Source organism: Eschscholzia californica, unplaced genomic scaffold, assembly GCF_041429995.1.
Source record: "Eschscholzia californica isolate CP2 unplaced genomic scaffold, dmEscCali1.0.p SCAF_2, whole genome shotgun sequence".
NCBI lineage: Eukaryota > Viridiplantae > Streptophyta > Magnoliopsida > Ranunculales > Papaveraceae > Eschscholzia > Eschscholzia californica.
Window position 1 is genome coordinate 29,938,934 of NW_028238309.1, and position 24,347 is coordinate 29,963,280.

At 34.9% G+C, this 24,347-nt stretch overlaps 4 protein-coding genes across 4 annotated transcripts; 1 reads left to right on the forward strand and 3 right to left on the reverse strand.

The window, feature by feature from the left end:
* Positions 1 to 714: 714 nt before the first annotated feature.
* Positions 715 to 2,629, reverse strand: LOC147557320 (uncharacterized). The gene is made up of 3 exons (XM_086658801.1): positions 1,864 to 2,629; positions 1,355 to 1,807; positions 715 to 1,241 (listed from the first exon to the last, which is right to left on the reverse strand). The coding sequence occupies exons 1-3, from the start codon at positions 2,627 to 2,629 to the stop codon at positions 715 to 717; spliced, it is 1,746 nt and encodes a 581-aa protein (XP_086514927.1).
* A 3,771-nt stretch (positions 2,630 to 6,400) lies between these two features.
* LOC147557321 (uncharacterized) lies at positions 6,401 to 7,826 on the forward strand. The gene is made up of 3 exons (XM_086658802.1): positions 6,401 to 6,887; positions 6,987 to 7,136; positions 7,707 to 7,826. Exons 1-3 carry the CDS (start codon positions 6,465 to 6,467, stop codon positions 7,824 to 7,826), a joined length of 693 nt encoding a protein of 230 aa, XP_086514928.1. The 5' UTR covers positions 6,401 to 6,464.
* Positions 7,827 to 15,610: 7,784 nt separating this feature from the next.
* LOC147557322 (uncharacterized) lies at positions 15,611 to 19,979 on the reverse strand. The gene is made up of 3 exons (XM_086664073.1): positions 19,842 to 19,979; positions 18,223 to 18,507; positions 15,611 to 17,799 (listed from the first exon to the last, which is right to left on the reverse strand). Exons 2-3 carry the CDS (start codon positions 18,494 to 18,496, stop codon positions 17,519 to 17,521), a joined length of 555 nt encoding a protein of 184 aa, XP_086520199.1. The 5' UTR covers positions 18,497 to 18,507; positions 19,842 to 19,979; the 3' UTR covers positions 15,611 to 17,518.
* On the reverse strand, positions 15,956 to 17,509 carry LOC147557323 (uncharacterized). The gene is made up of 3 exons (XM_086658803.1): positions 16,714 to 17,509; positions 16,237 to 16,611; positions 15,956 to 16,089 (listed from the first exon to the last, which is right to left on the reverse strand). The coding sequence occupies exons 1-3, from the start codon at positions 17,507 to 17,509 to the stop codon at positions 15,956 to 15,958; spliced, it is 1,305 nt and encodes a 434-aa protein (XP_086514929.1).
* Positions 19,980 to 24,347: the final 4,368 nt, after the last annotated feature.

Here is a 24,347-nt window from a genome sequence, read left to right on the forward strand (position 1 = left end):
AGACTCCGACTTAGGTAAAGATATAGCCAGACCTTCTAGAATTTCTTTCATTATGATGTCATCAGTGTCCTTAAAAAAATCTAAAGTTTCACCTAAGTCTAGTGACACATCACTCTCGTTTAAGATTTTAGCAAGCCATAATTCATCATCTTCATCCTCTGCTAAATAGATTTGATGTTGCACCACTGAAGGACTTATTCCCTTAATATCAACTGATGAGTTAGGTACTAATGGTTTGACTTCTAAAGGTTCAGGTTTAGCTTTCCACTTGAGGTGATCTACAATTAGGGTTGATTCTAACACAACATTTACTTTCTGGACATCTTCTTCCTTAGCAACTGACTCAAAGTAAGCCAAAAGGAGCTCTAGTGGATCTTGAGATAATGTTGTTGGTAGAAAATCTTGAATTAACAACTCAATTAGGTTTGCCTCATCAAATTCGTCAGGATTAGATGGGTGCAGTCCAGCATTGAAAATGTTTAATTCGACTTTCATGCTACCAAATGACATCCTCAACAACCTACTTCTACAAAAAATGATTGCATTTGATGTGGCAAGGAATGGCCGACCTAAGATAATTGGGATTTGCTTATTGACATTCTCGACTGGCTCAGTATCTAAGATTATGAAGTCAACAGAAAAAATGAGTTCACCCACTATAATTAATACATCCTCAACAATACCACGTGGACGTCTTACAGAACAATCAGCTAATTAAAGCATCACAGATGTGGGTTTCATCTCCCCTAATTCTAGTTGCAAATAGACTATGTACGGCAAAAGATTGACACTGGCACCTAAATCAAGTAAAGCACGCTCTATGTGATGATCTCCTATAGTGCAGGGAAGTATCTGGCTACCAGGGTCCTTATACTTAGGAGGGAGTTTCTGCTCTTTAATGATGGAGCTGACATTCTCAGTTAGAAAAACCTTCTTGTGTACTTGTGGCTTACGCTTATGAGTACACAATTCCTTTAGGAGTTTTGCATAATCAGGAATCTGCTTGATTGCATCAAGTAATGGAATGCTAATTTTTACTTCTTTAAGGATATCCATTAATTCATTAGCATTTGCACCCTTTCTATCCGCAGCTAACCTTTCAGGAAAAGGAGCTTGAACGGTGCGGATCTTCTCAGGTGAACTCTCGTCTATACTCTTAGAAGGTGTCTCACTATCTATTACATCCTTGGTGGGTGGGGAGATAGTAGTTTTACACTTTTCAGGTTCTTCCTCCTCATCACCTATAACTTTCCATTCCTAAGTGTAAAAATCGATTGTACTTGTTCTTTTGTCTTAGAAGAGTTAGGTTCAAACACTCCTTTTGGGTTTGGTTGAGGTTGGCTAGGGAATTTACCTGGTTCCCTCGCACTTTGTGTATTTGCCAATTGACCTATTTGTGCCTCTAACTTTAGAATGGACTGAGCTTGGGAGTTCATCATCTGAGTTGTTATTTCTTGGAACCGAGCATTACTCTGGGCGAGTAATGATAGAGATTCCTCTAAAGACGACAACTTTTGTTGAGTAGGAGGGTTTTGCACAGTTGGTTCTTTAGGAAAACCGGGAGGAGTAAGAATATTCTCAGATTGAGTGATATGAGTTTGTCCGTTGGACCATGGGAAATTGAGATGCTTTCTCCACCCTGGGTTGTAGGTGTTAGAGAATAGAGCAAACCTTTGTTTGTTCTCATACCTTTGATGCTGATAAAGAGCATTGGCTTGTTCATGTTCACTAAAGAATAAGGTGCATCGGTTACCCGTGTGTGTAGGATCTCCACAAATCGAACATGGGTAACTTACTGGTTCATTTCCTACACTCATAACCGGATTTGGTGTGCCCTTAGACTCGACAGAAGACTTTGTTTACCTATTTCAACGACCTCTAATCTTTTTGCTAAATCAACAAAAGCTGGATGAGATTCCATATGGTATATGACCCCCTTGTTAGCTACAGTCCTCCTAGGCTCTTTAAAGGGTTCCCATTGGTGAGATTTCTCTTCCACATCATAGAGGTACTCCATTGCCTCTTCCGCTGTTTTATTCACAAATCCACCATTGCAGAATGACTCAACCATGGGTTTAGTTTGATAATCTAGTCCATCATAGAGAATCTGGTTTAATCGTATTTTCTCGAAACCATGGTGAGGGAATTGTAAGACGAGGTCGTTAAACCTCTCTAAATAACTACTAAGGGACTCTCCATCTTGTTGTACACCTGCAAGATTTTGCCTAATGGTAGTGGTTTTGTGTTTAGGGAAGAACTTTTGAAGAAAAGTTGTGGTTAACTCTTCCCAATGACTGATTGACTCGGGTTGCAAAGCGTGCAACCAAGATTTAGCTTTCTCTTTCAAAGAAAAGGGAAACAACCTCAGTTTTAACTCATCCTCAGACATATCTCTATATTTCATGGTTGAACATATCTCCTCAAATTCCCTAATATGGTGATAGGGATTCTCATTTTCCGCACCACGAAAAATAGGCAACATTTGAATCATACCCGGTTTTAGCTCAAAATGAGTTGTGGTGACAGGCAACTGAATACACGACGGACGACTAGTCTTTGTGGGGTACATGTACTCTCTTAGGGTTAGTGGAGCATTCTCAATCCTACGTTGATCTATGTTCTCACCCATTACTTCAACAAATTCACCTCCTTGATCTCTTTTAATGAAATGACCTAAGTGATCACGAGGTCTAGGTGGCATAAACTGACGCGGACAGAAAACAGAATATTTTTTTTTTTTTGTATTTTTTCGAAAACCAAGGATTAACTACGAAGATCCTAAGAAAACAAGCACAATCACGCTGACTCCACCAAGCAACCTAAACAGAATCTAGCAACAAGTTATTAGACGTAGATTTAGTGAATGGCTTGTTAGATTTGCCTAGTAATTTAGACAGCTCCTACTTCGCCACAACACTTGAACTATGACTGTTGTAAGGGTTACTCGATCAAAGTAGACGGTAAACAATTCTCCAGGAAGACAGCCAGCTATGAAAGCTGAAAATAATTGTCTTCCTTCGGCAACGTTTCCTCTTCTCGAGGCGGTCTGTTTGACAAGAATTGCCTAACACGTTTTCCTCTGAGAATGCCCAGATAAAAATCGAGTTCTAGAGTTGTTTATGAAGGTCCCATGAGCTCGATACCCCAGGGTCACTGTCTAAATCAGATTTTAATTTTTAACGAGGCTTACGATCGCGTATGTTGTTTCCTAATTGGGCAAGAGTTCGGTGATGAAATCCGACTCCTATCTTGTCACTGGGTTCGTGCCCTTACTAGAATGCTTACACTAAACAGTTCGACAAAACAATTAGGCACACGAATTCACACAATTACCCACTGACAGGAGATTCGTGGGTGATCAAACAAGTTACCTCCCGTTCCAGACGGGCGACGACCTTTGCAGACGACCCGGACCACACTTTCCTCAAGTGTTTGAATCTGAGGCTTTTTTTTTTCTTCACCTCTTGCTAAATCTGAAACAATCATAAATAACCAGAATTTAGAAAGCTCCTAAAAAAAACTAGACACAAAATAACTTTTTTTTTTTAAAGCAAATAAATTCCTAAACTACTAGTTTAAAAATCAATTCCAAATTTAGAAACAATTCCTAAAAACACATTCCCGACAGCGGCGCCAAAAACTTGATGTGAAATCTAGTCAACCTAAATAATAGGCTAACTAGACCAAACTAAAACTCGCAAGAGCACGAACCGTATGTGAATATGGTATGTATTACGAAGTCGATCCCACGAGGATTTGTTTGGAATTAAACCTAAACCTAAAATTAACTAACAAACTAGGAAAGTGGACAATCTATTTTAGAGAAGATATTTGAAAAACTAAAAATTGGAGAATTTGGAAAACAAAATAGGTAGCAAACAAAATAAAGTTGTGAGGAAAAACTATGAGATGGTAAATCTAGGATATTGGAGTTCACCACTAACAATCATATTCGAATCTAATATCTAATTCAAATCATTATCCCTCTTTAATAACTCAAAAATTGTTAGAAATCAATCTTCAATTTTCGGAAGATAAAACAATAAAAGACCCTTCTCAATTAACTACACCCATAACCCACTTCACTTAAAACATCATGCAATTAAGAATTAAGTTGTTAGTTTCTTAGGCTAACCGAAGTACGATTAATTGTAACACATTAAGGCACATTAGAAGAGATAATAATATAAATATGGTACTAGAATTTAAATAATCTTGTTAGGGTTTCATCCTCTATCCTAGTGGAAGAGTTAGAAACTCATGGATATTAAATACATGGTTCAATAATAATAAACAAGCAAAAGAAAAGAAAAGAGAGAAAAAGATAAAACCGAATTGATAATTGATGAAGCCCGTTACTCCCGTCTTTCTCCAAAAATTATCTACAATTGTAGCTCAAGAATCTCCCAAAATTATACTCCACAAGAAGCTAATAAGTCTCTTGTATTGCTCCTCTAAAGTTGAACTCAATGTTGGTGTGTGGAGTTGTGTCTAAATTCCTTAGGTTGGTTAGCTTTTGTAATGTCCTAGTAGCTAAAGATTTGGAAACCCATATGTTAGAAACCACACAAAATTGGAAACAGTAGGTTTTAAGAGATTATTTTGAGACAATATATATAAGGTCATTCTACGGGAATTTAGGTGGATTGACCTTTGTTAAAATGACCCTCATTTCCAAGTATTGGTCAAATGACCCTAATTTAGCCATAAACTTCCATATTTGCCCCTCACTATAAAAGGTTGTCTAAATAATCTAGACAACCTAATTTGGCCAAAATTAGAGTAAACTCTCTCTCTAGTAGAACGAAAAAGGGAAGCAACTCTCTCATCTTTCTCATTCTAGGGCACTCTCTCTGAATCGATCAATCTCTCTCACGCACACTCTCAATCGATCACTCTCTCTGATTCAGGTATCCCTATCTCTCTCTTAAAAATTGGGAACCCTAGCCCCCAAATTAAAATCCTAAATCCCCAGATTTTTTTTGGAGCAAGCTCTAATAGGGTTTTAATGGAGGCTTCTAAGTAGGATTTTAATGGAGGCTAAGCTTCTAATTAGGGTTTTAATGGAGGCTAACTAGGGTTCTTACTGCTTTGAGTTCATGACAATCCATATTTTATTAGTAGGTTTAGGGAAATAATACCCACATAATAAATATAGCACATAACCTGTTTGTAGAAATGTCAGAGTGAAGATAATAGCTAGTGGGAAATATGTTACTATATTTTGTCATTTCAAAGTCTTGTTATTATTTTGTTTTTAAGGTTTTATCTTAATTAGTAGTAGTACCAAACAAGAAGTTTTGATTATTTGGATTGTTGAATTAGTTAGAAGATAAAATAGTAAACATATTTGTTACGAAAAGTCTTTGAGGTCCCTTGATGTAGAAACCTCCAAATTATGCAGAAAAAGCTTGTTGTTACCCTCTATAAGCAAATAAGACTTGAAAAATGAAACTAACATTTTTGTTTGGAGCTAGAAATCTTTTCCTTGGTAAAGCTAGATACAATTTAGATGAGATCATTGAAGTTGTTAAATATATTCATGTAACTCTATACATGTGTGATTCTACCAAAAATAGGTGCTAAAATTAGCAAAAGGAAATAAATGACATAACGTACCTTTGGAAATCCCTTTCATAAACACTGGACGAGCTGTTAAGGGGGCGATTCTTGCTCTCTATAATATGCTAATTATGATTAAATTGTTCTATTCATTCATGGGTACTTGATTTTTCTTCTTTACTGAGTTTGTTGTATTCATTTATTTGTGATCTACTTCCTTAGACTTTCGGTAATTATATATGAGCTCATTATTAACATTCATTATATATTGTTGTTATTGTATTATCTTAAGTAACTCATATAAATACATAAAGTTATATGGTCTGATCTTAAGCAAGGTGTGGATAATGTTCATAGTTGTTCTTAAGAAAAATGTGGATAACTCCCACTGAGATTGCTGAATTATGAAATTGTGTTATATATGCTTCTTCACATGTTTATTATATTGTTCACTTAGACATGTTTCTTCATAAGAATCTATTGTGTTGGAATGCACATCAATATCTGATTGTAAAATGGTGTTTGTTTAAATGTAGTTTTGGTAAGTTATATTTAGTACTAAAATTGGAGGTTGACAATATGATTTCTTATTTGTTATGCAGGATGACACGTAATCTACCATTAAAGACTAAAGAAGCACCTCGTGCGAAAGTGACATGCATTTCAAGGATCGAGGATATGATTTTTGTTAAAGATAACTTGAAAAATGATAGACAAAAGCAAATGTTCAAAGAAAGTTGTTTTGGACATCTTTTAGAAGTAAATGACCTTAAGTTTTGTTATGTACTTGTGCATAACATGTTGCTGCGTGAAACTAAATCATCGGATATGGATGATGGTTCGATGAAGTTTTTGTGGGTAAGAAGGAATTGAAGTTTTCAATTGTTGACTTCTCTGAGATTATGGGGTTGAAATATGTGAAAGTAGATGAAGAAGACACGCTTGTAGAAGACATGGAGGAAGATCTTGACGAGGTATCATTGAGAGAGAAATACTTTTCAGAAGAGTTAAGCATCAACAAGGAAGTCTTAAAGAGATGTATTGAAGACTGTGAAGTTGATGTAGATAAGGTTAAGCTTTGTTTATTGTTGTGCTTAGACTATTTTTTGTTAGGTAAAGATGCTCGTAGGACGAATGTAGATACAGAACATATAGAGTTGGTGGATAATATAGAGAAATTCAATAAATTTCCATGGGGTCCTAAGGTTTTCCAACGCACTTTATCTTGCCTAAAGAAGGCATTGCCTCGTGCAATGGAATCAAAGAAAGAGAAGAAGGAAAATGGAATATCTTATTATTTGAGTGGCTTCCCATTTGGATTTCAGGTAATGTTATTTGATTTTATTTTCTAATTTTTATTAGTTTTGCATAATGAGTTCAAATCTAATAACTTTTTGAATTTAAAGAATAGCTTCGCAAAACAGGTTTGGGCATACAAATGCCTACCCACAGTTGCAGAAGAATGCGCAAACCGAAAAGCAGGAGGGAAGGGCGATCCTCCCATCGTTAAGTGGAATTCCAAATGCAAAGCTGTCACTTTTGAATCATTAAGGAAAAAATTTGTAGATCCAAATGTAAGATGTTTGTCTCAAATCCTCTTATAATTCACGTAGTCTTTGTAACCCTATAATTACTTATACTAACATGTTCATCTTCCAATGATTTTGATGGAAGTGACACCTTATAGTAGAGAAGGTGGAGAAGATAGAGAAGGGACTTCTGAGTTAGAGAGGCCACAAAGCGAAACCGAGCTACTTAAGAAATAGATTTTTGACCTTAGAGAAGATCTTCGTCGACGTGATGAGATAATAAAAAATTGGGAATAAAAAAATATGTGTTTGTGGTGGATTAGAGCGATCTGAAGAAGATATCGAAGAGAAATCACAGAAGCTTATGTCCGAAACGGATAGAAAGGTACTTGTTTAGTAGTAGTTTCCTTTTTTGTTTGAACTATATTTAGATGACATCATACAAGGTATTTATACTATAAAATTGCTTACTGTAAGATGATGTAAAAGACAACAATGCAGAGGAGAACCTCTCAGACTTCCATGACCGTTTGTCTCCGGAGGTAACGTTATTTGGTAGTGTAGTTGCATAACTATTTCATTATATTGAGGAGTTTGCATATCGGTCTGTTGCAGGAGACTCTAGGCGATAAAGATGTAGATGAGCGTCTTGATCAAATGGAAAATGAATGTTTTACAAAGGTAATATATATGTGTATTAGTATTTGTAATCATTTGAACAAAGAAGATATTTAGTTACAAAAAAATTGTAAGGTGCAACAGATGTGGTGGGAGATGATGTTGATGGAGTGAAGAAATTTCCTTTGTCTGAGATGAGAGAAGGTCAATCCGGCCCCCAATTGCAAGAAGATTTGATGGAGGTAATAAAATTTATATGAGGCTAAAAATTTATGTTTTGAGACTATTATAATTGGTTCCTTTTTATTCCTCTACCTAATTTATTTATATTTTAGGATGCGACCGAAGGGTCATTAGACACGATATATAGCGTGTTTAGTGAGGTGTTTAAGGTAGATGAAGATGTAAATTCTGTTAACGACGCTCGAGTGAAGGAGGTTGACGATATATTAAAAAAGTATCCGTCTGTAGCCTTAAGACCACCTAGAGATAGCATTCAAACCAATAAATCACCTTACGTAGGGATGAAAAGGAAAAAAAGTAACGTTCGTGAAACATTTGACGTCAACGATACTATTAGATTTATGTCGTGGGTGAATGCATGGAAGAAGCACCAGTAAGTACCTATTTTAGAATTTACTATAATATGAATTTTCTCTTCATAATTATAATAGCTATATATTTGACTCATGAGTACCTTTAACAGAACAAACCTACGTATAAATGTTGGCATTGCAACCGTAGAAGGTAAATGGTTTAAACAGCTATGGATGCAGAACCATTGGTTGACATGCTAGGTATAGGACTATTGGAGTTATGTTTTTGTTTATATTTATATTTATACAATTTGTAGTCAAATTTAATGAAAGAGTGAAAGACTTGATTATCACTATCATTCATATGTTGCAGCAAATCGATGTTGGGTTGCATTACTACCGTACAAGAAGAAACTGTGACCCTTCAAGATTCGGGTTGGATTGGACAACGACCGACTGTTTCTTTTCTGTAAGTTTGTGATTATTATGTATTACGAAGTGTTTGTATCTTGTGTGTCATCTTTTATAACCCTTTGTTTCATTCTTTTTGTTGAAAATACATGTTTCGGCAATTTAGTAGTGGCTAAGTATTTGTTGACCTCACAATCTTATGTTAAGTTGGTTCCGCGACTGGTAATAATATACTTACATGGTTCTTATCAAGTCTGGTTAGAATTGTCAATCTCTTGTATCCTAGATTTCAGTCTCGTTAGGGACTAAGTGTTAATGCTTAGAATTTTTTTATTTAGTTTAGCAGTATTGCTGTTAACTTTTTAGTTCTTTGTGTGCCCCTTTCGTGTTTTGGTTATCTTCATTGCTACCCTTAGTAGTTTGGTTATAAACATGATCTAATATTCATGACTAATATTGTGTTTTCTCCTCTTTTTGTCGAAGCAACTACTTCAAACTTGTCACGAGAAACCCCGTTTTCAAAAAGATCCATTGTTGGGCGAAGATGCTGAACCAAATCATGGAAGATGCTGAACCAAATATATTTCCCGATTAATTGTAAAGGTGTTCATTGGGTCCTAGGTGTTGTTCACCTTAAACAAAGAAAGATCGTAATCTACGACTCAATTCGTGGAGATGGACGACGGCAGACCAGGGGTATGAGTTTTTTAAAGTCTATGTTGCCATTTTTAATGAAGAAGTTGGAGGACAACGAAGAAGAAAAGAAAATCGTGAAGAAGAATCCATGGACAGTCGAACACGCTGCTTTTGTCCCGCAACAAAAAAACACGTAATGTTTATCTCACAAATTGATATTATTATAAATTATATTAGGCCACTTAACAACTGTATTATTACTAATTAGGAATGTCATATTTGTACCACAGGGATGACTGCGGACTTTATTTACTCAGATACTCGATTGTCTAACATCTAGAGAACCATTAGCTGATTGGTCATTAAATGATATAACCGAATATCGACGCAACCCATGCTTAAAATTGTTTAATTACCACACTCTCAGATGAGGTACGAGTTGGAATCTTAGTGTCTTAGCATATTACTTCATATATAACTGAAACTAGTTACATTATCATGAAAAAAATGAATTACTGAAACTAGGTACATAACCATGAAAATCATGCATCTCTTTTTGTCGTAACTCACTGCTCGATGTTGCTTAAATTTTTTGGAGAAGCCCGAGCTCCTTGATGAATGTTGTATAGTTTGTGTTGCTTATATGTTTAGTTTTAGGTAGTGAAAGTGATATATCAATCCGTATGATGGAGTTACAAGTAAAACTCGGTATTCATACATCTATTACTTGGTATATTACTGAAACTAGGTACATAACCATGAAAATCATGCATCTCTTTTTGTCGTAACTCACTGCTTGATGTTGCTTAAATTTTTTTGGAGAAGCCCGAGCTCCTTGATGAATGTTGTATAGTTTGTGTTGCTTATATGTTTAGTTTTAGGTAGTGAAAGTGATATATCAATCTGTAAGATGGAGTTTACAAGTAAAACTCGGTATTCATACATCTATTACTTGGTATATTACTGAAACTAGGTACATAACCATGAAAATCATGCATCTCTTTTTGTCGTAACTCACTGCTCGATGTTGCTTAAATTTTTTTGGAGAAGCCCGAGCTCCTTGATGAATGTTGTATAGTTTGTGTTGCTTATATGTTTAGTTTTAGGTAGTGAAAGTGATATATCAATCTGTAAGATGGAGTTTACAAGTAAAACTCGGTATTCATACATCTATTACTTGGTATATTACTGAAAGTAGGTACATAACCATGAAAATCATGCATCTCTTTTTGTCGTAACTCACTGCTCGATGTTGCTTAAATTTTTTTGGAGAAGCCCGAGCTCCTTGATGAATGTTGTATAGTTTGTGTTGCTTATATGTGTAGTTTTAGGTAGTGAAAGTGATCTATCAATCTGTAAAATGGAGTTTACAAGTAAAACTCGGTATTCATACATCTATTACTTGGTATATTACTTGGGTGGGAGAACATTAAAAGGGAGATCGCTAAACCCTTTTGCTACTTTGGTATTGACCCTCAAGCTAGAATCTTAAACCCCTTTTGCTACTTGGGTGTTGACCCTAAAGCTAGAATACTAAACCTCTTTTACTGTGTAGTTTATTTATTAATTAATAAGACTGGATCTTTTTATGTGTTCTCAGCCCGATGCAAAGAAACGGAAAGCTCAGGTGCAAGAAGCTAAAAAGAAGAAGATGGTTCAAAGGGTTGCGTCTATAGTGGTTGCAGTAGCAAGGGATCGGGCTTGGACTCAAAGACTAACAGAGCTCCAACAACTTGAGGCAGAGAAGGCACCAAAGGGTTGAATCAATGACTAAAAAAGTCTATTACTAGACAGTTGGCCTTTTTGTTTGAATTTCGTTTCTTGTGTTTTTTTTGTTGTGGACAAGTCTTTTGTTGTGGACAAGTCTGTATTTCGGTTCTCGTCTTTTATATGTTATGAATCATTTATTCCAGTTAGTTTTTCTTCCTGTTTTGTTATTTCATGAATCGTTTAAGTAAGTCTAGACTCTGTCTTGACAAATGTAGACTCTGTCTAGACAAGTCTAGACTAATGGAGACTATGTTTAGACATGTCCACTTTGTACTGATGTTGCCTAATACGTTAAAACAAACCAAATTACATTTATTATACTTCATAACTATTACATTACTTACTAACAGAACTCTTAAAGCGCTTGAATAGTATTATTGCAATACTAAATGCAAACTTCATAATGCACTAAAATAGTTGTCGAACATGTGAGGTTGGGTCTTCACTCAATACAGCTGGACATATTATACTGTTGTGTGAATCACCGTCCCAAGCAGGACATGGTTTTTGTTGAGCTTCCTGTGTGATACAAAAGATAATCGAAATGCACATTTTAGAAAAGGTAAACTAAACTAGTAACTGGTTACAAAACAAAGACATATACTTACTTCTCTGTAACGTTCTCTAGCATCAGAAACCCACTCAAACCTATTGCAATTCTTGTTCTTACAGAGAAGGAAATAACCTATCCCATTATTATTAGCATCAGTGGCATACATCAACGACATATAACTGAAACAACTCATTTCACAATAGCAAAAGTTCCAACCACATTCGGTAACGGAATGGTCTAAACTTTTACATATTTGACAATGAGTAGTAATGGACATGGTAACTAGTCTAAGATTTTGTGGTAACTATCTTGTGTCAACAAAGAGGGAGTTGTTGTGGTATATATAGAAGAGAATATATTCTCTTGTCACACTCTAAATCATTTAATTTCTTTTGTCTACAATGAGAATATTTTTTTTCTAAAGAAAATAAAACTTTTATGAAGCCTAAAAGTTGTACTCAAACCTATTTTTTGGTGTCTTTGAGAATTCCGCGTTTCTTCATGACAGCATCATGTTTTGCCAATGCATCTTCGGTCCATTCGAACTGGTTGCATCTGAAACACCTAACGAATTTCTGACCACGACTACCACGATCCTCTGATGAGTGAACACTCATCCAACCTCCGCAGTTAGGCCTTGTGCATGGATAACCATCTCATGGACAATCTTTTATGTCGTGGTTATCCTCGTCGCAGTAGTAACAAGTCTTTGGAATAATTTGTTTAACACTCGTTGTTTTTTACTCGTGTACGGCATGATCAAGCCATTTAAATGTTTCACACCAACTAAATTGACATGTTAAATATCTTCTTCCAGGACACGGATGCCCGTCGAATACATGTAACTTTTGAATGCCGATACATGTACTAACAGGACACCTTGAATACATCCATGGGCATTTTGTTGCAGTGTGTGTGGTTTCTTCGCATAGTTGGTAAACCTCCATCGAACTTGAACTACTCATACTTTGTAGAATTTGAGACAAAGTAAAACTTGATAGAAAGATAAAAGGTTTGTAAAATGAAAGTAGTCTTGTACCCCTTTTATAACGAAAAAACTTTGTACAGAAAACACTAAAATATATTGTGCCAGTACATAAAAACAATTTTATTTGTTATTTAAAAAGTTAATGTATATACCTATATAAATATGTGTGGTGTGAATGGAACTTATTTCTTTAATAGTATGAACTAATAACACAACAATCTTTTCATGGGTAATTCAAGTGTAGATATATGTCCTGCTTGTAAAATGGAAGGACATTTATTGACCGATTGTCGATGGAACTATTCTCTATGTCAATACGGTTGCAACGGATTCATGTTATTAATGTTTACTCCTGACATTAGAGGAAAGGGATACTTTCTATTATGCGGAAATAATGAGTGTAAGACGTTTGAATGGTTATGTGATGCGACGATGAAAGAAACAACAGTAACTGGGTTTAATTTCACTAATGAATTTATATTCCTACAAGAATACTAATTTTTCACATGTTATGATATGTAGGATGAAATATGTTGTTTATGTTATGAGTTCGGCCATAATCTACACAGTTGTCTGTCGGGATTAGCTTCATGGGAATGCACATGCGACGAGATATGCAAGGGCAAGGATATTGCTTAGTGTTCTTGTAGGAATTTAATCCGTTTTGATGTTACATTTTATATATGTACAATTTATTCACAATGTTTTGTTTGTGGTAGATTGAAAATAAAAGTTCATTTGATCACATAAGCAAAGATACATATTGGCACATATGCCTATCGCTATTACTACTAATCGTACTAATGAACCAAACACATTTCTACGTAGAGAAACAATTATTTAACTAGTACATAGGGGTTTAAAAAGCATCACTATCAGACGAATTTTCAATGATATTAGGATCGTCTTCATTGTCGAAACCAACAGTATAAATATCCATACTGGTTCCCAAAATAGTTCGAACATAATCCGAGAAGTCTGTCTCATTGCGCATCGAGTACGGAGAACACAAATGCTCGACATCTAAAGCATCACGCAAATGACTATGACGAAGTAGCCTTAGTCTCATTCGATCATTGTCTTCTCTTACATATAGTAAAGCCCAGTTAGAGTCTGTAGCGTCGTTTCCAAGATGGACAGCTTCACGGAAAATTGGTATCCTAACTCCTAAATTAATGCATTGCTCATGTAGATCAATCCTGGTTCGAATCTCTAAATCTAACACCGTCAATCAATTTCTTCGCCCGTTACTATTCCGAAAAAATTCTTCTTCTTCTTGCAATCTTCGAGCCATTTGTCGTAATTGGAATATTCATCTATTCAACACGGTAGAATCGTTCAAGTTGTTATTACCTGTTTCCATTATGGATTCGAATTGCTAGGTTCCTTAAATTATTTTAGTGTGTACTTAAGTAGATGAAGTGTGGAATTGGGTAATGTAATTACAACATATATAAAACTCTAAAATGAATCTCAGGAATAAAATTGATGTTTATTTTGAAAATAAACTTTTATATGACTCAGTCTAGACTGCATCTGAAAGAGTCTAGACTGATTCATACACTTAATCTTAAAGTAATAAGACAACTCAAGCCTTTCAATCAATCAACTTTTTGGTAAATTTATAAAAAGAATATTAAGTAGCTAAATCTAAGATTCAGATATTCGATTGTCAGGAATAAAATTGATGTTTATTTTGAAAATAAACTTTTATATGACTCAGTCTAGACTGCATCTTAACGAGTCTAGACTGATTCATACACTTAATCTTAAAGTAATAAGACAACTCAAGCCTTTCAATCAATCAACATTTTGGTAAATTTATAAAAAGAATATTAAGTAGCTAAATCTAAGATTCAGATATTCGATTGTCAGGAATAAAATTGATGTTTATTTTGAAAATAAACTTTTATATGACTCAGTCTAGACTGCATCTGAACGAGTCTAGACTGATTCATACACTTAATCTTAAAATAATAAGACAACTCAAGTCTTTCAATCAATCAACTTTTTGGTAAATTTGTAAAAAGAATATTGAGTAGCTAAATCTAAGATTCAGATATTCGATTGTCAGGAATAAAATTGATGTTTATTTTGAAAATAAACTTTTATATGACTCAGTTTAGACTTCATCTGAACGAGTCTAGACTGAGTCATACACTTAAGCTTAAAGTAATAAGACAACTCAAGTCTTTCAATCAATCAACTTTTACACGTCAATCAAACACTATTTACTCACATGACAACTTGGAGAATCCATAAATCTGATTTTCCAATTGACTATAATAATGGGTGATAGCAGTTATTACAAAGTTGTTATTACCACTAGTCTATCAATCTTCTTATTCTACTTCTTTATCATCTTCTTCAACTTAGTCATGGGAGGATTTAACGGCGGCATTTGCTTCAGTTGTCGAGATGCAGGGCATAAATTGGTTGAATGCCCTACAAGAAAAATGTGTCCGAAGTGTGGAGAAGGTGTAATGCAATGGTTAAGGGTCAACAAAACAATGAAAATCATGGTAGCTATTTTTTCAATTGCTCGTCACGTTGCAAATATTTTAAGTGGGATGAGGGCGAGACATCACGAACAATTGAGACCAATGAAAATATCTCAATTAACGGGAAACTGAAGAACGACGAAATTGCCCAGCTCGAGAATATGTTTGAAAATTTAGCCCAAATTGCTGAGAAAAAAGATTTAGAGATTACAACTACTGTGACAAAGATTGTTGTGTCGATGAAGAAAAATAATCTTTGAATTCTCGTTGTCTGTATGTGGTTTTTATTTATTGCACTTTTGAATACTGATATGTATATGGGTATTCCAAGACGTAAACTTATGTTCTTCCATGGTTGTAAGTAACTTAGACGATAACAATGATGACAAGACGACTGCAGGAGTCTAGACTCAGACTGCATGAGTCTAGACTCAGACTGTGACTCACGTTTTCTCGTGGAGTCTTTCTGTATACAAATTTTAACTAGTCGAAGTATCCAATAATTGCAAATCAAAAATACAAATTCATTCATCATGTATCGAGAAATCGTGGCATACATCAAAATTGTACTACAATCACTCCAAAATATTTGACCAAAGTTCCTTTAAGTGTTGAACCTGCATATTTAAGTTCAAATAACTCGTGTTATACACCTACAAATACACAACTAAGGTAGTAAAAAACTTAATAAGCAAAGATATTTTGTTTTTACACTTGCATCAAAGAGGAAGGGTCTGACAAAAAGATGGAACTGCTTCATTCGAGCGGCAAGTCTTCCGATTATGTCCCAATTGATGACATCGACTGCATGCCTTCCTTTGTCTTGGTAGAGACTCCCCGCGGGATTCTCTTCATGCTATCTTTGGTCTACCTCCTCGACGTCTGGTAGTTGGAGGTTTAATAAACGAATCATCACGAAGGTCTGGACATGACCAACCAGATTGAGATGTGACGGGGTACACAGATTCGGCATAAGCTTTGCGCACTGTTTCAAGATAGTAATATTTGTTGCAATAATTGTAAACGTGTAAGTCCTCACGTTTAATAACCGCGATAGCATGTATACATGGTAGTTACTCTAGATCAAACACCCGACAACTGCAATTTTTATTTAGTATGTCAACTGTTTCACTTGTATGATCATAGTTTACCTGAAATTCGGTTGAACTGATTGGTATAACGAAATATGGGGCTGCCTGTTCCATCCGTGAAGTTATCTTGTCTGCTGCCCATTGGGTGAGAATTGTTTCCCTCGTACTAGATTGTTGCCGACGTTCAAAAAACCATTGTTGTATGGTTGCTCTAATGTATTCAACGACATGTGTGATAGGAAGTTCCCTTGCTTCACACATCAAACCATTAAAACTTTCAGCTATGTTTGATGTCATGATATCATACAGCCTCTTACTCCCATAAGCACGAGCCCATCTCTCAACTCCAACATCACGCAAATAACGACCAACATTTGGAAAAGCAAGATCCAACTCAAGGAATAACCGTTCAAACTCTGAAAGTTTGTAACACTTGCTTGCTCAAAAAAATAACGAAAGGAAATCATCTTTTTTAAACTTTTCCTTCAAATTATTACTAAGGTGGTAAACGCATGTACCGTGCATTGCATTAGGAAATACAGTTCGAACTCCTTTCAAAATACTCCTATGTCGATCTGAAACAATGACTAAGTCGTTAACATCGCCAATAACTCGACGTATATGAGATAGAAACCAAGGCCAAGACTCATCATTTTCCGAATCACCAATGCCGAATGCAATTGGGTATATGTTATTGTTGCCATCAAGACCAGCAGCAAAAAATAGAGTACCAAGATACTTAGCTTTCAAAAAGGTCCCATCAATCACAATAACTGATGGAATGCATTCCTTAAACCCACGTATGCAACAACCAAGTGCCATAAAATAAAATTTGAAGTGATTTGAGTTACCTTTTTCAATGTGGCATATGGTACCTGGATTACTCCGACACAACTCATTTGAGTAGTTACTCAATACAACATACGCTTCATCAGGAGACCCCCTCACCAAATCAATCGCACGTTCTTTTGACCGCCAAGCAACATCGTAACTAATAGTGATGCCAATATCGTTTTGTACGTCCTGGATTATGTCATTTGGTTTATGTTTTCGTTTCCCTCCTACAAACTTGTGTCTTATTAACTCTCCAATAACTCTAGAAGTAGCTTGTCTATGCACACGGTGGAGGTTGCTAATCTTGCTGCAAGTATGAGTTTCGTCAAACTTAGACACCCTAAAGAAATTAGATTCGTCGATTTTAATTGCTCGTAAACTCCACTTGCAACCTTTAACTACACAAGCTATTGACCATAAACTCTTTGTTGATTTCTTTACTCGAAACTCGAATTTTTCACTGAGAGCCCATAAACGCATCTTATCTTTTTATGCACTCTTGCATTTAAATACCTCATACACTTTCACACCCAAGTCTTTCTTTCCTGAACCTGATCCTTCGTCTTCATCTTCATAGATGTTACAAATAGATTCAAAACTACTCGGAAGTGATGGTAGATCATGTAAAAGAGGAACAATAATAGGCACATCAACATCTTCCGTACCTAAGTCTTTTAACGGCTCCTTACCTTTAACTTTTTCCTCCTTGCAACCACTTCTACCAAATGGATTTTCACTAAGTACTTCAACATCATCAGATGATCCACCCCCTACATCAAAATTAACTTCATCAGAATATTCCCAAATCTCAGAACAACTCAAATCAAACAAATAGTCTTCTCGTTCTCTAGAACAAATGTCTGGTTTTAACTCTTCTGCGATTTCTTCCTTTACACCCGAAGAACTCAAATCTACCACATAATCTTCTTCATCGAGAGAATAATGGTCATGTCTAAAATCGTCGGGTTCTTCTTCTCCACTTACCTCAACATTTTTTCTGATCATAGGTTCTTCTGTAACTGTTCTGTTTGGTGAGGTGGTCGGATAGCTAGTGAATGGAATGTTCAAATCTATCGAGCACACTTGTTCTCTTTGAGGAACTTCCTCTGGTATTAGGTATTCCTTTTCTACGTTTTTAGAGTGTGAACCACCTTCCATAGTAACATACAATGGAATACACTTAGGGAAATTACCTTTGACAAGTGTCCAGAAAAATGTGAAGTCACGCTCAACCTGAATTTCCATAGGTGAAGGACTCTGAATCGTCCCCGGAACCATAAAACTCAATTTTGGCAAACTTGTCGTGTTATCTTCACACACTATTTCATTAACAACTTCACGAAATTCTCTAAGTGTAGTCCCGCCTGATATAACTATTCCGGCTTGTTTACCACCAATATACTTTATTTCGTTATTCACATTTTCTAATCTACCACCATGAAATAACCAAATGCTCACGGATTCCATTACGAATTACCCTACAAAAAAAGATAAGTTCATTATGTATACATACTAAAATTACTACAAACTTCTAAAATACATACAAACATGACATGAATTTAACATGTAAATTGAAAACACATAAGATGAATTCAATATATAAAATGGCAATCAAGCAATACATAAGATGTAATAATAAAAATGAAGTAAGACCAAACTTCAACAAACATGAACAATAATTTGATTCATTGAGGATTATTAACAAACACATGGTGAATATGACTTATGATGTTCTTAGGTCAAATGTTTGTACTTGTTTTAAGAAACAATAGATTGGTAAAAACGTAAAATTCTATAATGAAAATGACACTTAGTATGAAACTTATTGTTAACAAAACTTCATAGGGTCAAAGATAAATAACTTTTAACAACATGGATTGTTTTTCCATCAATGATTTGTTCTTAAGGGAAATTTAGTGTACTAAAGCGATATATCAAAGTAGTCTAATTCAATTGACATATGTTTCGACACTCAGGTAGGCTCCGATTATGTAATCAAAGGGTGAACGTATTGGCGCAAAATAAATTGAAAAGAAAAAGAAATAGAAACACATAGTACATATTAGAGAAATACAAACAAGTAAAGCAAATAAATTATAACAAGTGAAATTCTACATAAGTACAGGAGGTAAAGTCATATTCCAACCTATAAAGATCAACAATTCCATATGCTTGGGCTTCTATTGCAAACATATATATATATATTCAATTCCATATGTTACTGATAGATTGTCTATTCATAGTTGATCTAGTATAAATTACCAGGGAAAATGGTAGCGAGAAGAGATCACCAAGTTCAAGTTTTTTTTTTGCATAATTTGGAGGTTTCTACATTAAATAACCTCAACGACTTTTAGTAACAAACAAGAATATGAATCTTCTAACCTAATGTTTACAGTTTTATCTTCTAACTAATTCAACAATCAAAATTATCAAAACTTTTTGTTTGGTACTACTACTAATTAAGATAAGGCTTAATAACAACACTTTGAAATGATAAAATATACTAACATATTTACCACTAACTATTATCTTCACTATGGCATTTTGACAAACAGGATATGTGATATATTTATTATGTGGGTAAGAACCCTAGTTAGACTCCATTAAAACCCTAATTGAAGTAGTTTGAAGATAAAACTTAAATAATGCCACTCATATACTACTAATAAAATCATGGATTTCATCAAATGAAATCTTCTCTCAAAACAGTAAGAACCCTAGTTAGACTCCATTAAAACCATAATTACGAGCCTCCATTAAAACCCTATAGTTGAACCGAAAAAAAAAACATCCAGAGAGATAGGGATACCTGCATCAGAGATATTAGTGTGTGAGAGATAGTGATCGATCCAAAGAAACTGCGCGAGAATGAGAAGTAAACGAAGAAGTTTATGGCTAGTTTTCGTTCTACTAGGGAGAGAGAGTTTTACTCTGATATCCTTGTTATTTTCGGTTGTCTAGATTATCTAGACATCCTTTTATAACGAGGGCAAATATGGAAGTTTATGGCTAAAATAAGGTTATTTGACCAATACTTGAAAATGAGGGTCATTTTAACAAAGTCCACCCAGTCAGAGGTCAATCCACCTAAATTCCCTCATTCTACCCAATTTCCCCAACTTTTTATCAACACACAATCCAAACTCCAATTTTTTATGAACGCAAAATCCAATATTTAGCAATTGTGTCAACCCAACTTATAAATATGCTTGAAAATTTAATCAAATTCGTAAACTCGAATCCCTCTTAAAAATTTATCATATGTTTGTCTATCACCAAGTGTGTACAAGAAGAAAATCCAAGAACAACCACATCCTAGAATAATCTCAAAGTAAATCCTCCAGTGTGCAGCTAAAAAATGACTAAAATCACATCCTAGAATGAAAAAAAGTAATATTTTTATCTTTAACAAAAACCATGAATAAAAAATCCAATTATATAATGGAGTACTCCTACAAAAGGATCTCAGTTTGAAGCAAGAGTTGATCATGAGGCGTTGAACCCAAAAATTTAGTAGTTGTGTCTTTTCCATGACCAAGAATAGGGATATCATGGAGCTAAAGTACTATCTTAAGAGAAGCATAAGTAAAAGCAACCACTTAGTGCAGAAGACAGGTCATGAACCATGATGTCATTGAGGAAAACTTCTTAAGCTTTATGGGAGAGAGAGAGAGAGAAAGATAGAAGTTTGGAGATCTTAATCTGGATAATGAGATTATTGTTGTTGATATTCTCTTTCTACCTACAGTCATTTGGGGAGAAAGCTTGTCACTTACTCCCACCATCCCATTCCTTTACTCCCTTCGTGCCATTTTATTTGAGTGTTATTCCATTTATGGATATCCTAAATGTTTCTACACTTTTCTTTTGTAACATTCATTTAAATATTAACATGATGACACTTCCAAAACTACTCTTTAGTTTTAATACCGATAAAAAGATCTAATTTGTTCTACACTTCAAATATTATATTGAGTTATCTCCTTTTTGGCCCCATACTTTACGACCAGCTTCCTTTTTGACCCTTTACTTTTTGCAAATTCAAAATTAGCCCCTTTTTTTCTGACTCCATCTAAACAATGTTAAATTACTTAACATATCTCTTCCAAGAATACCTTTGTCTGTCAACATGCATCAATCCTTCCCCTTTTTTTCTCTTAAACTCTCACTAACTTACGTGCACGCCATCCGAAGTTGAATCGTTTGAGTGAAAGAAAAAAAACCTCAAAACTCCAACATATTTAACTAATCACACTTTCTTTCTCTAAAAATCTACTATGTTTCTCTCTTTAAAAGTATTCTCGTTAGTGGTAAATGGAGTCTCTCATCTTTTGAGTGAAGGTCCGTCCGCCCGTCCGGATTACCCGCCCCCAGTCTGAAAGATTACTGACCCTTAGATTTCTTAGGGTTACATTTGAACCATTAGATTTGTAAATGACTTGGTATAAAAATAAAAAAAGAAAACCTAAAATCATTTTATCCATCTCCTGACCTCTTCTCTTCATATTCCCAAATTCCTAATCCTAGATCTAGAGTTGAGCGGCTGAAGAACCTTAAATCCCTAATCTTTAGTCTTTAAGTTTTAAACTTATCTTCAAGATTTCATCCTTCAAGTTCAACCCACTTTAACCTTTCGGCTTCAACCCTGATCTCCAACCCTCAAGTCTTCAACCGTTCGATCAACTCGGTAAGAAATTTTCTTTGAATCTCTATCATCTTCTTTGTTTATTCAATTTTAACTTCGAATCTCTAGTATCTTTTTTCTGTTTATTTGTATTTTAACTTCCAATCTATATTTTCTTCTCTGTTTCTTTGAATTTTAACTTCAAATCTCTATTTTCATCTCTTTTTTCTTAGGGTTAATTTCGTTTTGGCCCCCAATTTGTGATCAACTGGCGTTTTAGCCCCCTATTGTGTCCGGCAGTTCGTTTTGGCCCCATATTTTTATCACACATACCAATTTTTCCCTTGTGGCATTTCAGTAAATCTTCTTATCGTTTTTTTTATGATTTTCTAGAATTCATTTTCTTTTTAAATCTTTATTTCATCAATTCCTCTCTCTTCCCTTTCTCTCTCTACCTACATTTTCTATTTCTTCCCTTTCTCTCTCACCCCCTTTTAGGGGTTTTTTTCTCATCCAGAGAACAACGTCGATCTCTGGTCTTCTTTAGATCTGGTGTTATTAACTCAGTTGATCATATGAGTTCTTATCATCATGGATTTTTGAAACTCCAAAACGCAAATCATCAGTTTCGGTTATTGCTTCATGAACTATCTGAAAAGTAGTATAAAACCCAACTTTCCAATACCAGCATCAAGTACCCATCCAAAAAAATACCTAATCCTAAAATCATCAGCATCAAAGTGTAGTTAACAACGAAAAGGAATTCCACCGAGCATTATAGCAAGGCAAAATAAAGTAGTATAAAACCTAACTTCCATTACTAATAATAATTCACAGATGATGATGAAGACGAACTCTGTCAACAATGTCGGTTCTTGTTATGGTGGATTAGAGAAGCTGAATCGTCAACAGTTACTTGAAGTATTGGTGGATTAGATAAGCTGAATCCACCATTATCAATCTCGAGAACCATGTTTGATGATTATATCTAGGTTTTCTTTCCTTTTTCCCTATAAGTAGGTATATGAATTTTTGGTAGAAAAAAACCCTCAATAGTCCCTTTAGAGCATCTCCAACCCCAGTCTGTCTTAGGCCGAAAAAAACACTTTTTCACTCAAAATTTTTGGCCTCAGCTCAGCCTCTAAAATTCAGCTCCAGCCCCAGCCTCTCTTGAGGCCGAAAATTTGTTCATGTGGGAAACGCGTGTGTGCACTTTTAGTTGGTGTGCGAAAAACGTGTGTGATTTTATGTATATATAAAATACGTGTTTGAACAATTTTTCGAAAAAAAATTTATTCGGGGACCGACATTTGGTGGGATGTATTTTAATTACTAATATTTAAGTTTTTTAGAATTTGAAAAAAAATTAAAACTAATTAGAATTACAAAAATGTATTTTGATTTTTAAGTTATTTTTAATGTTTTAGTTCTTTTTAATTGTTTAATATTAAAAAAAAACAAGCAGATCTGGCCGTTGGATAAACCAACGGCCAAGATATGTCCCCAAGTGACCGTTGGGGTCACTTGGGCCTCCCTTCAGTCGCCCCTAACATGAGGGGTGACTGAGGGAGGAGCCCCAGCCTGCGCTCCACCCGGCTGGGCTTGGAGCGCTGGGCGGAGGCCATAATTTCAAAATTATGGCCTCCGTCCGGCTGCGGTTGGAGATGCCCTTATACTTCCAGATGGTCACCATCTTCCATTACTCATCAATTCCTGATGGTGTATACATATTAGATGGTTTATATTTCCAGATGTTCACCATTTTCCATTACTCATCAATCTCCTGATGGTACACATATCTGAAAGCAAAGTATGAGGGGATCTCAAGAAGACAAGAACCACAGATGATTTCAACCATCGATCAGCCCCATTCTTCGTTGACTTTAAATCGCAGTAGTCTGTTACTATATCTTTATCAATTACCTACTTATTATTAGGTTTATGCATATGATGAACATCAGTTTTAGAAGCAAAATCATGATCATAAAGACTTCGGAAGTAAGAACCAATTCCTAATCGATGTTGAATCCTCTTGAATGAAGGTAGAGATGCAGATTTCTCGATCTAGATCAGATAGGCCACCATGTCGAAGAAATCAAAGAATGAATAATAGGATTTGAAAATAAATTTCTAGATTTGAATTACTTACAGGATAACTTATATTCAACTTATTTTCTTCTATGTTTTTGTTGCGATAACCACGACGATACATCATACGATCTCAAGATCATAATCATGCATCTTCTCATCTACAAATTTGTTGATCTGAAGATTCTGAACTTGGTAAGCACTTACCCTTTTTTGTTAATTTGTTTAAATCATTATTATTATTTTTTGTTTAAATCATCATTGTTATTCTATTTTTTTTGTTTAAGTCATTCACTTGATTTTTTTGTTTTTCAGGATACAACTGTCATTATCTTATGCAACATGCTGTCATTTTTGCTGATTTTCTCAATTTGAATGTTAACTTTTGTAATTTTCTAATTCATTTAGAGATTAAGTAGTAATCTTATTAGTGTAATTATGTAAATTTGATAATTCGATCATAAAATTTTACTTTATCAACATGATTACCTTCATAAAAAAGTCTTTATAATTTTTTGTTTTACACGGTCATTCTCTAGATTGGGGTAACAACAAATTCAAACGTGATATTCCTCAATGCATTTCCAAATGATGTAGTGCAAA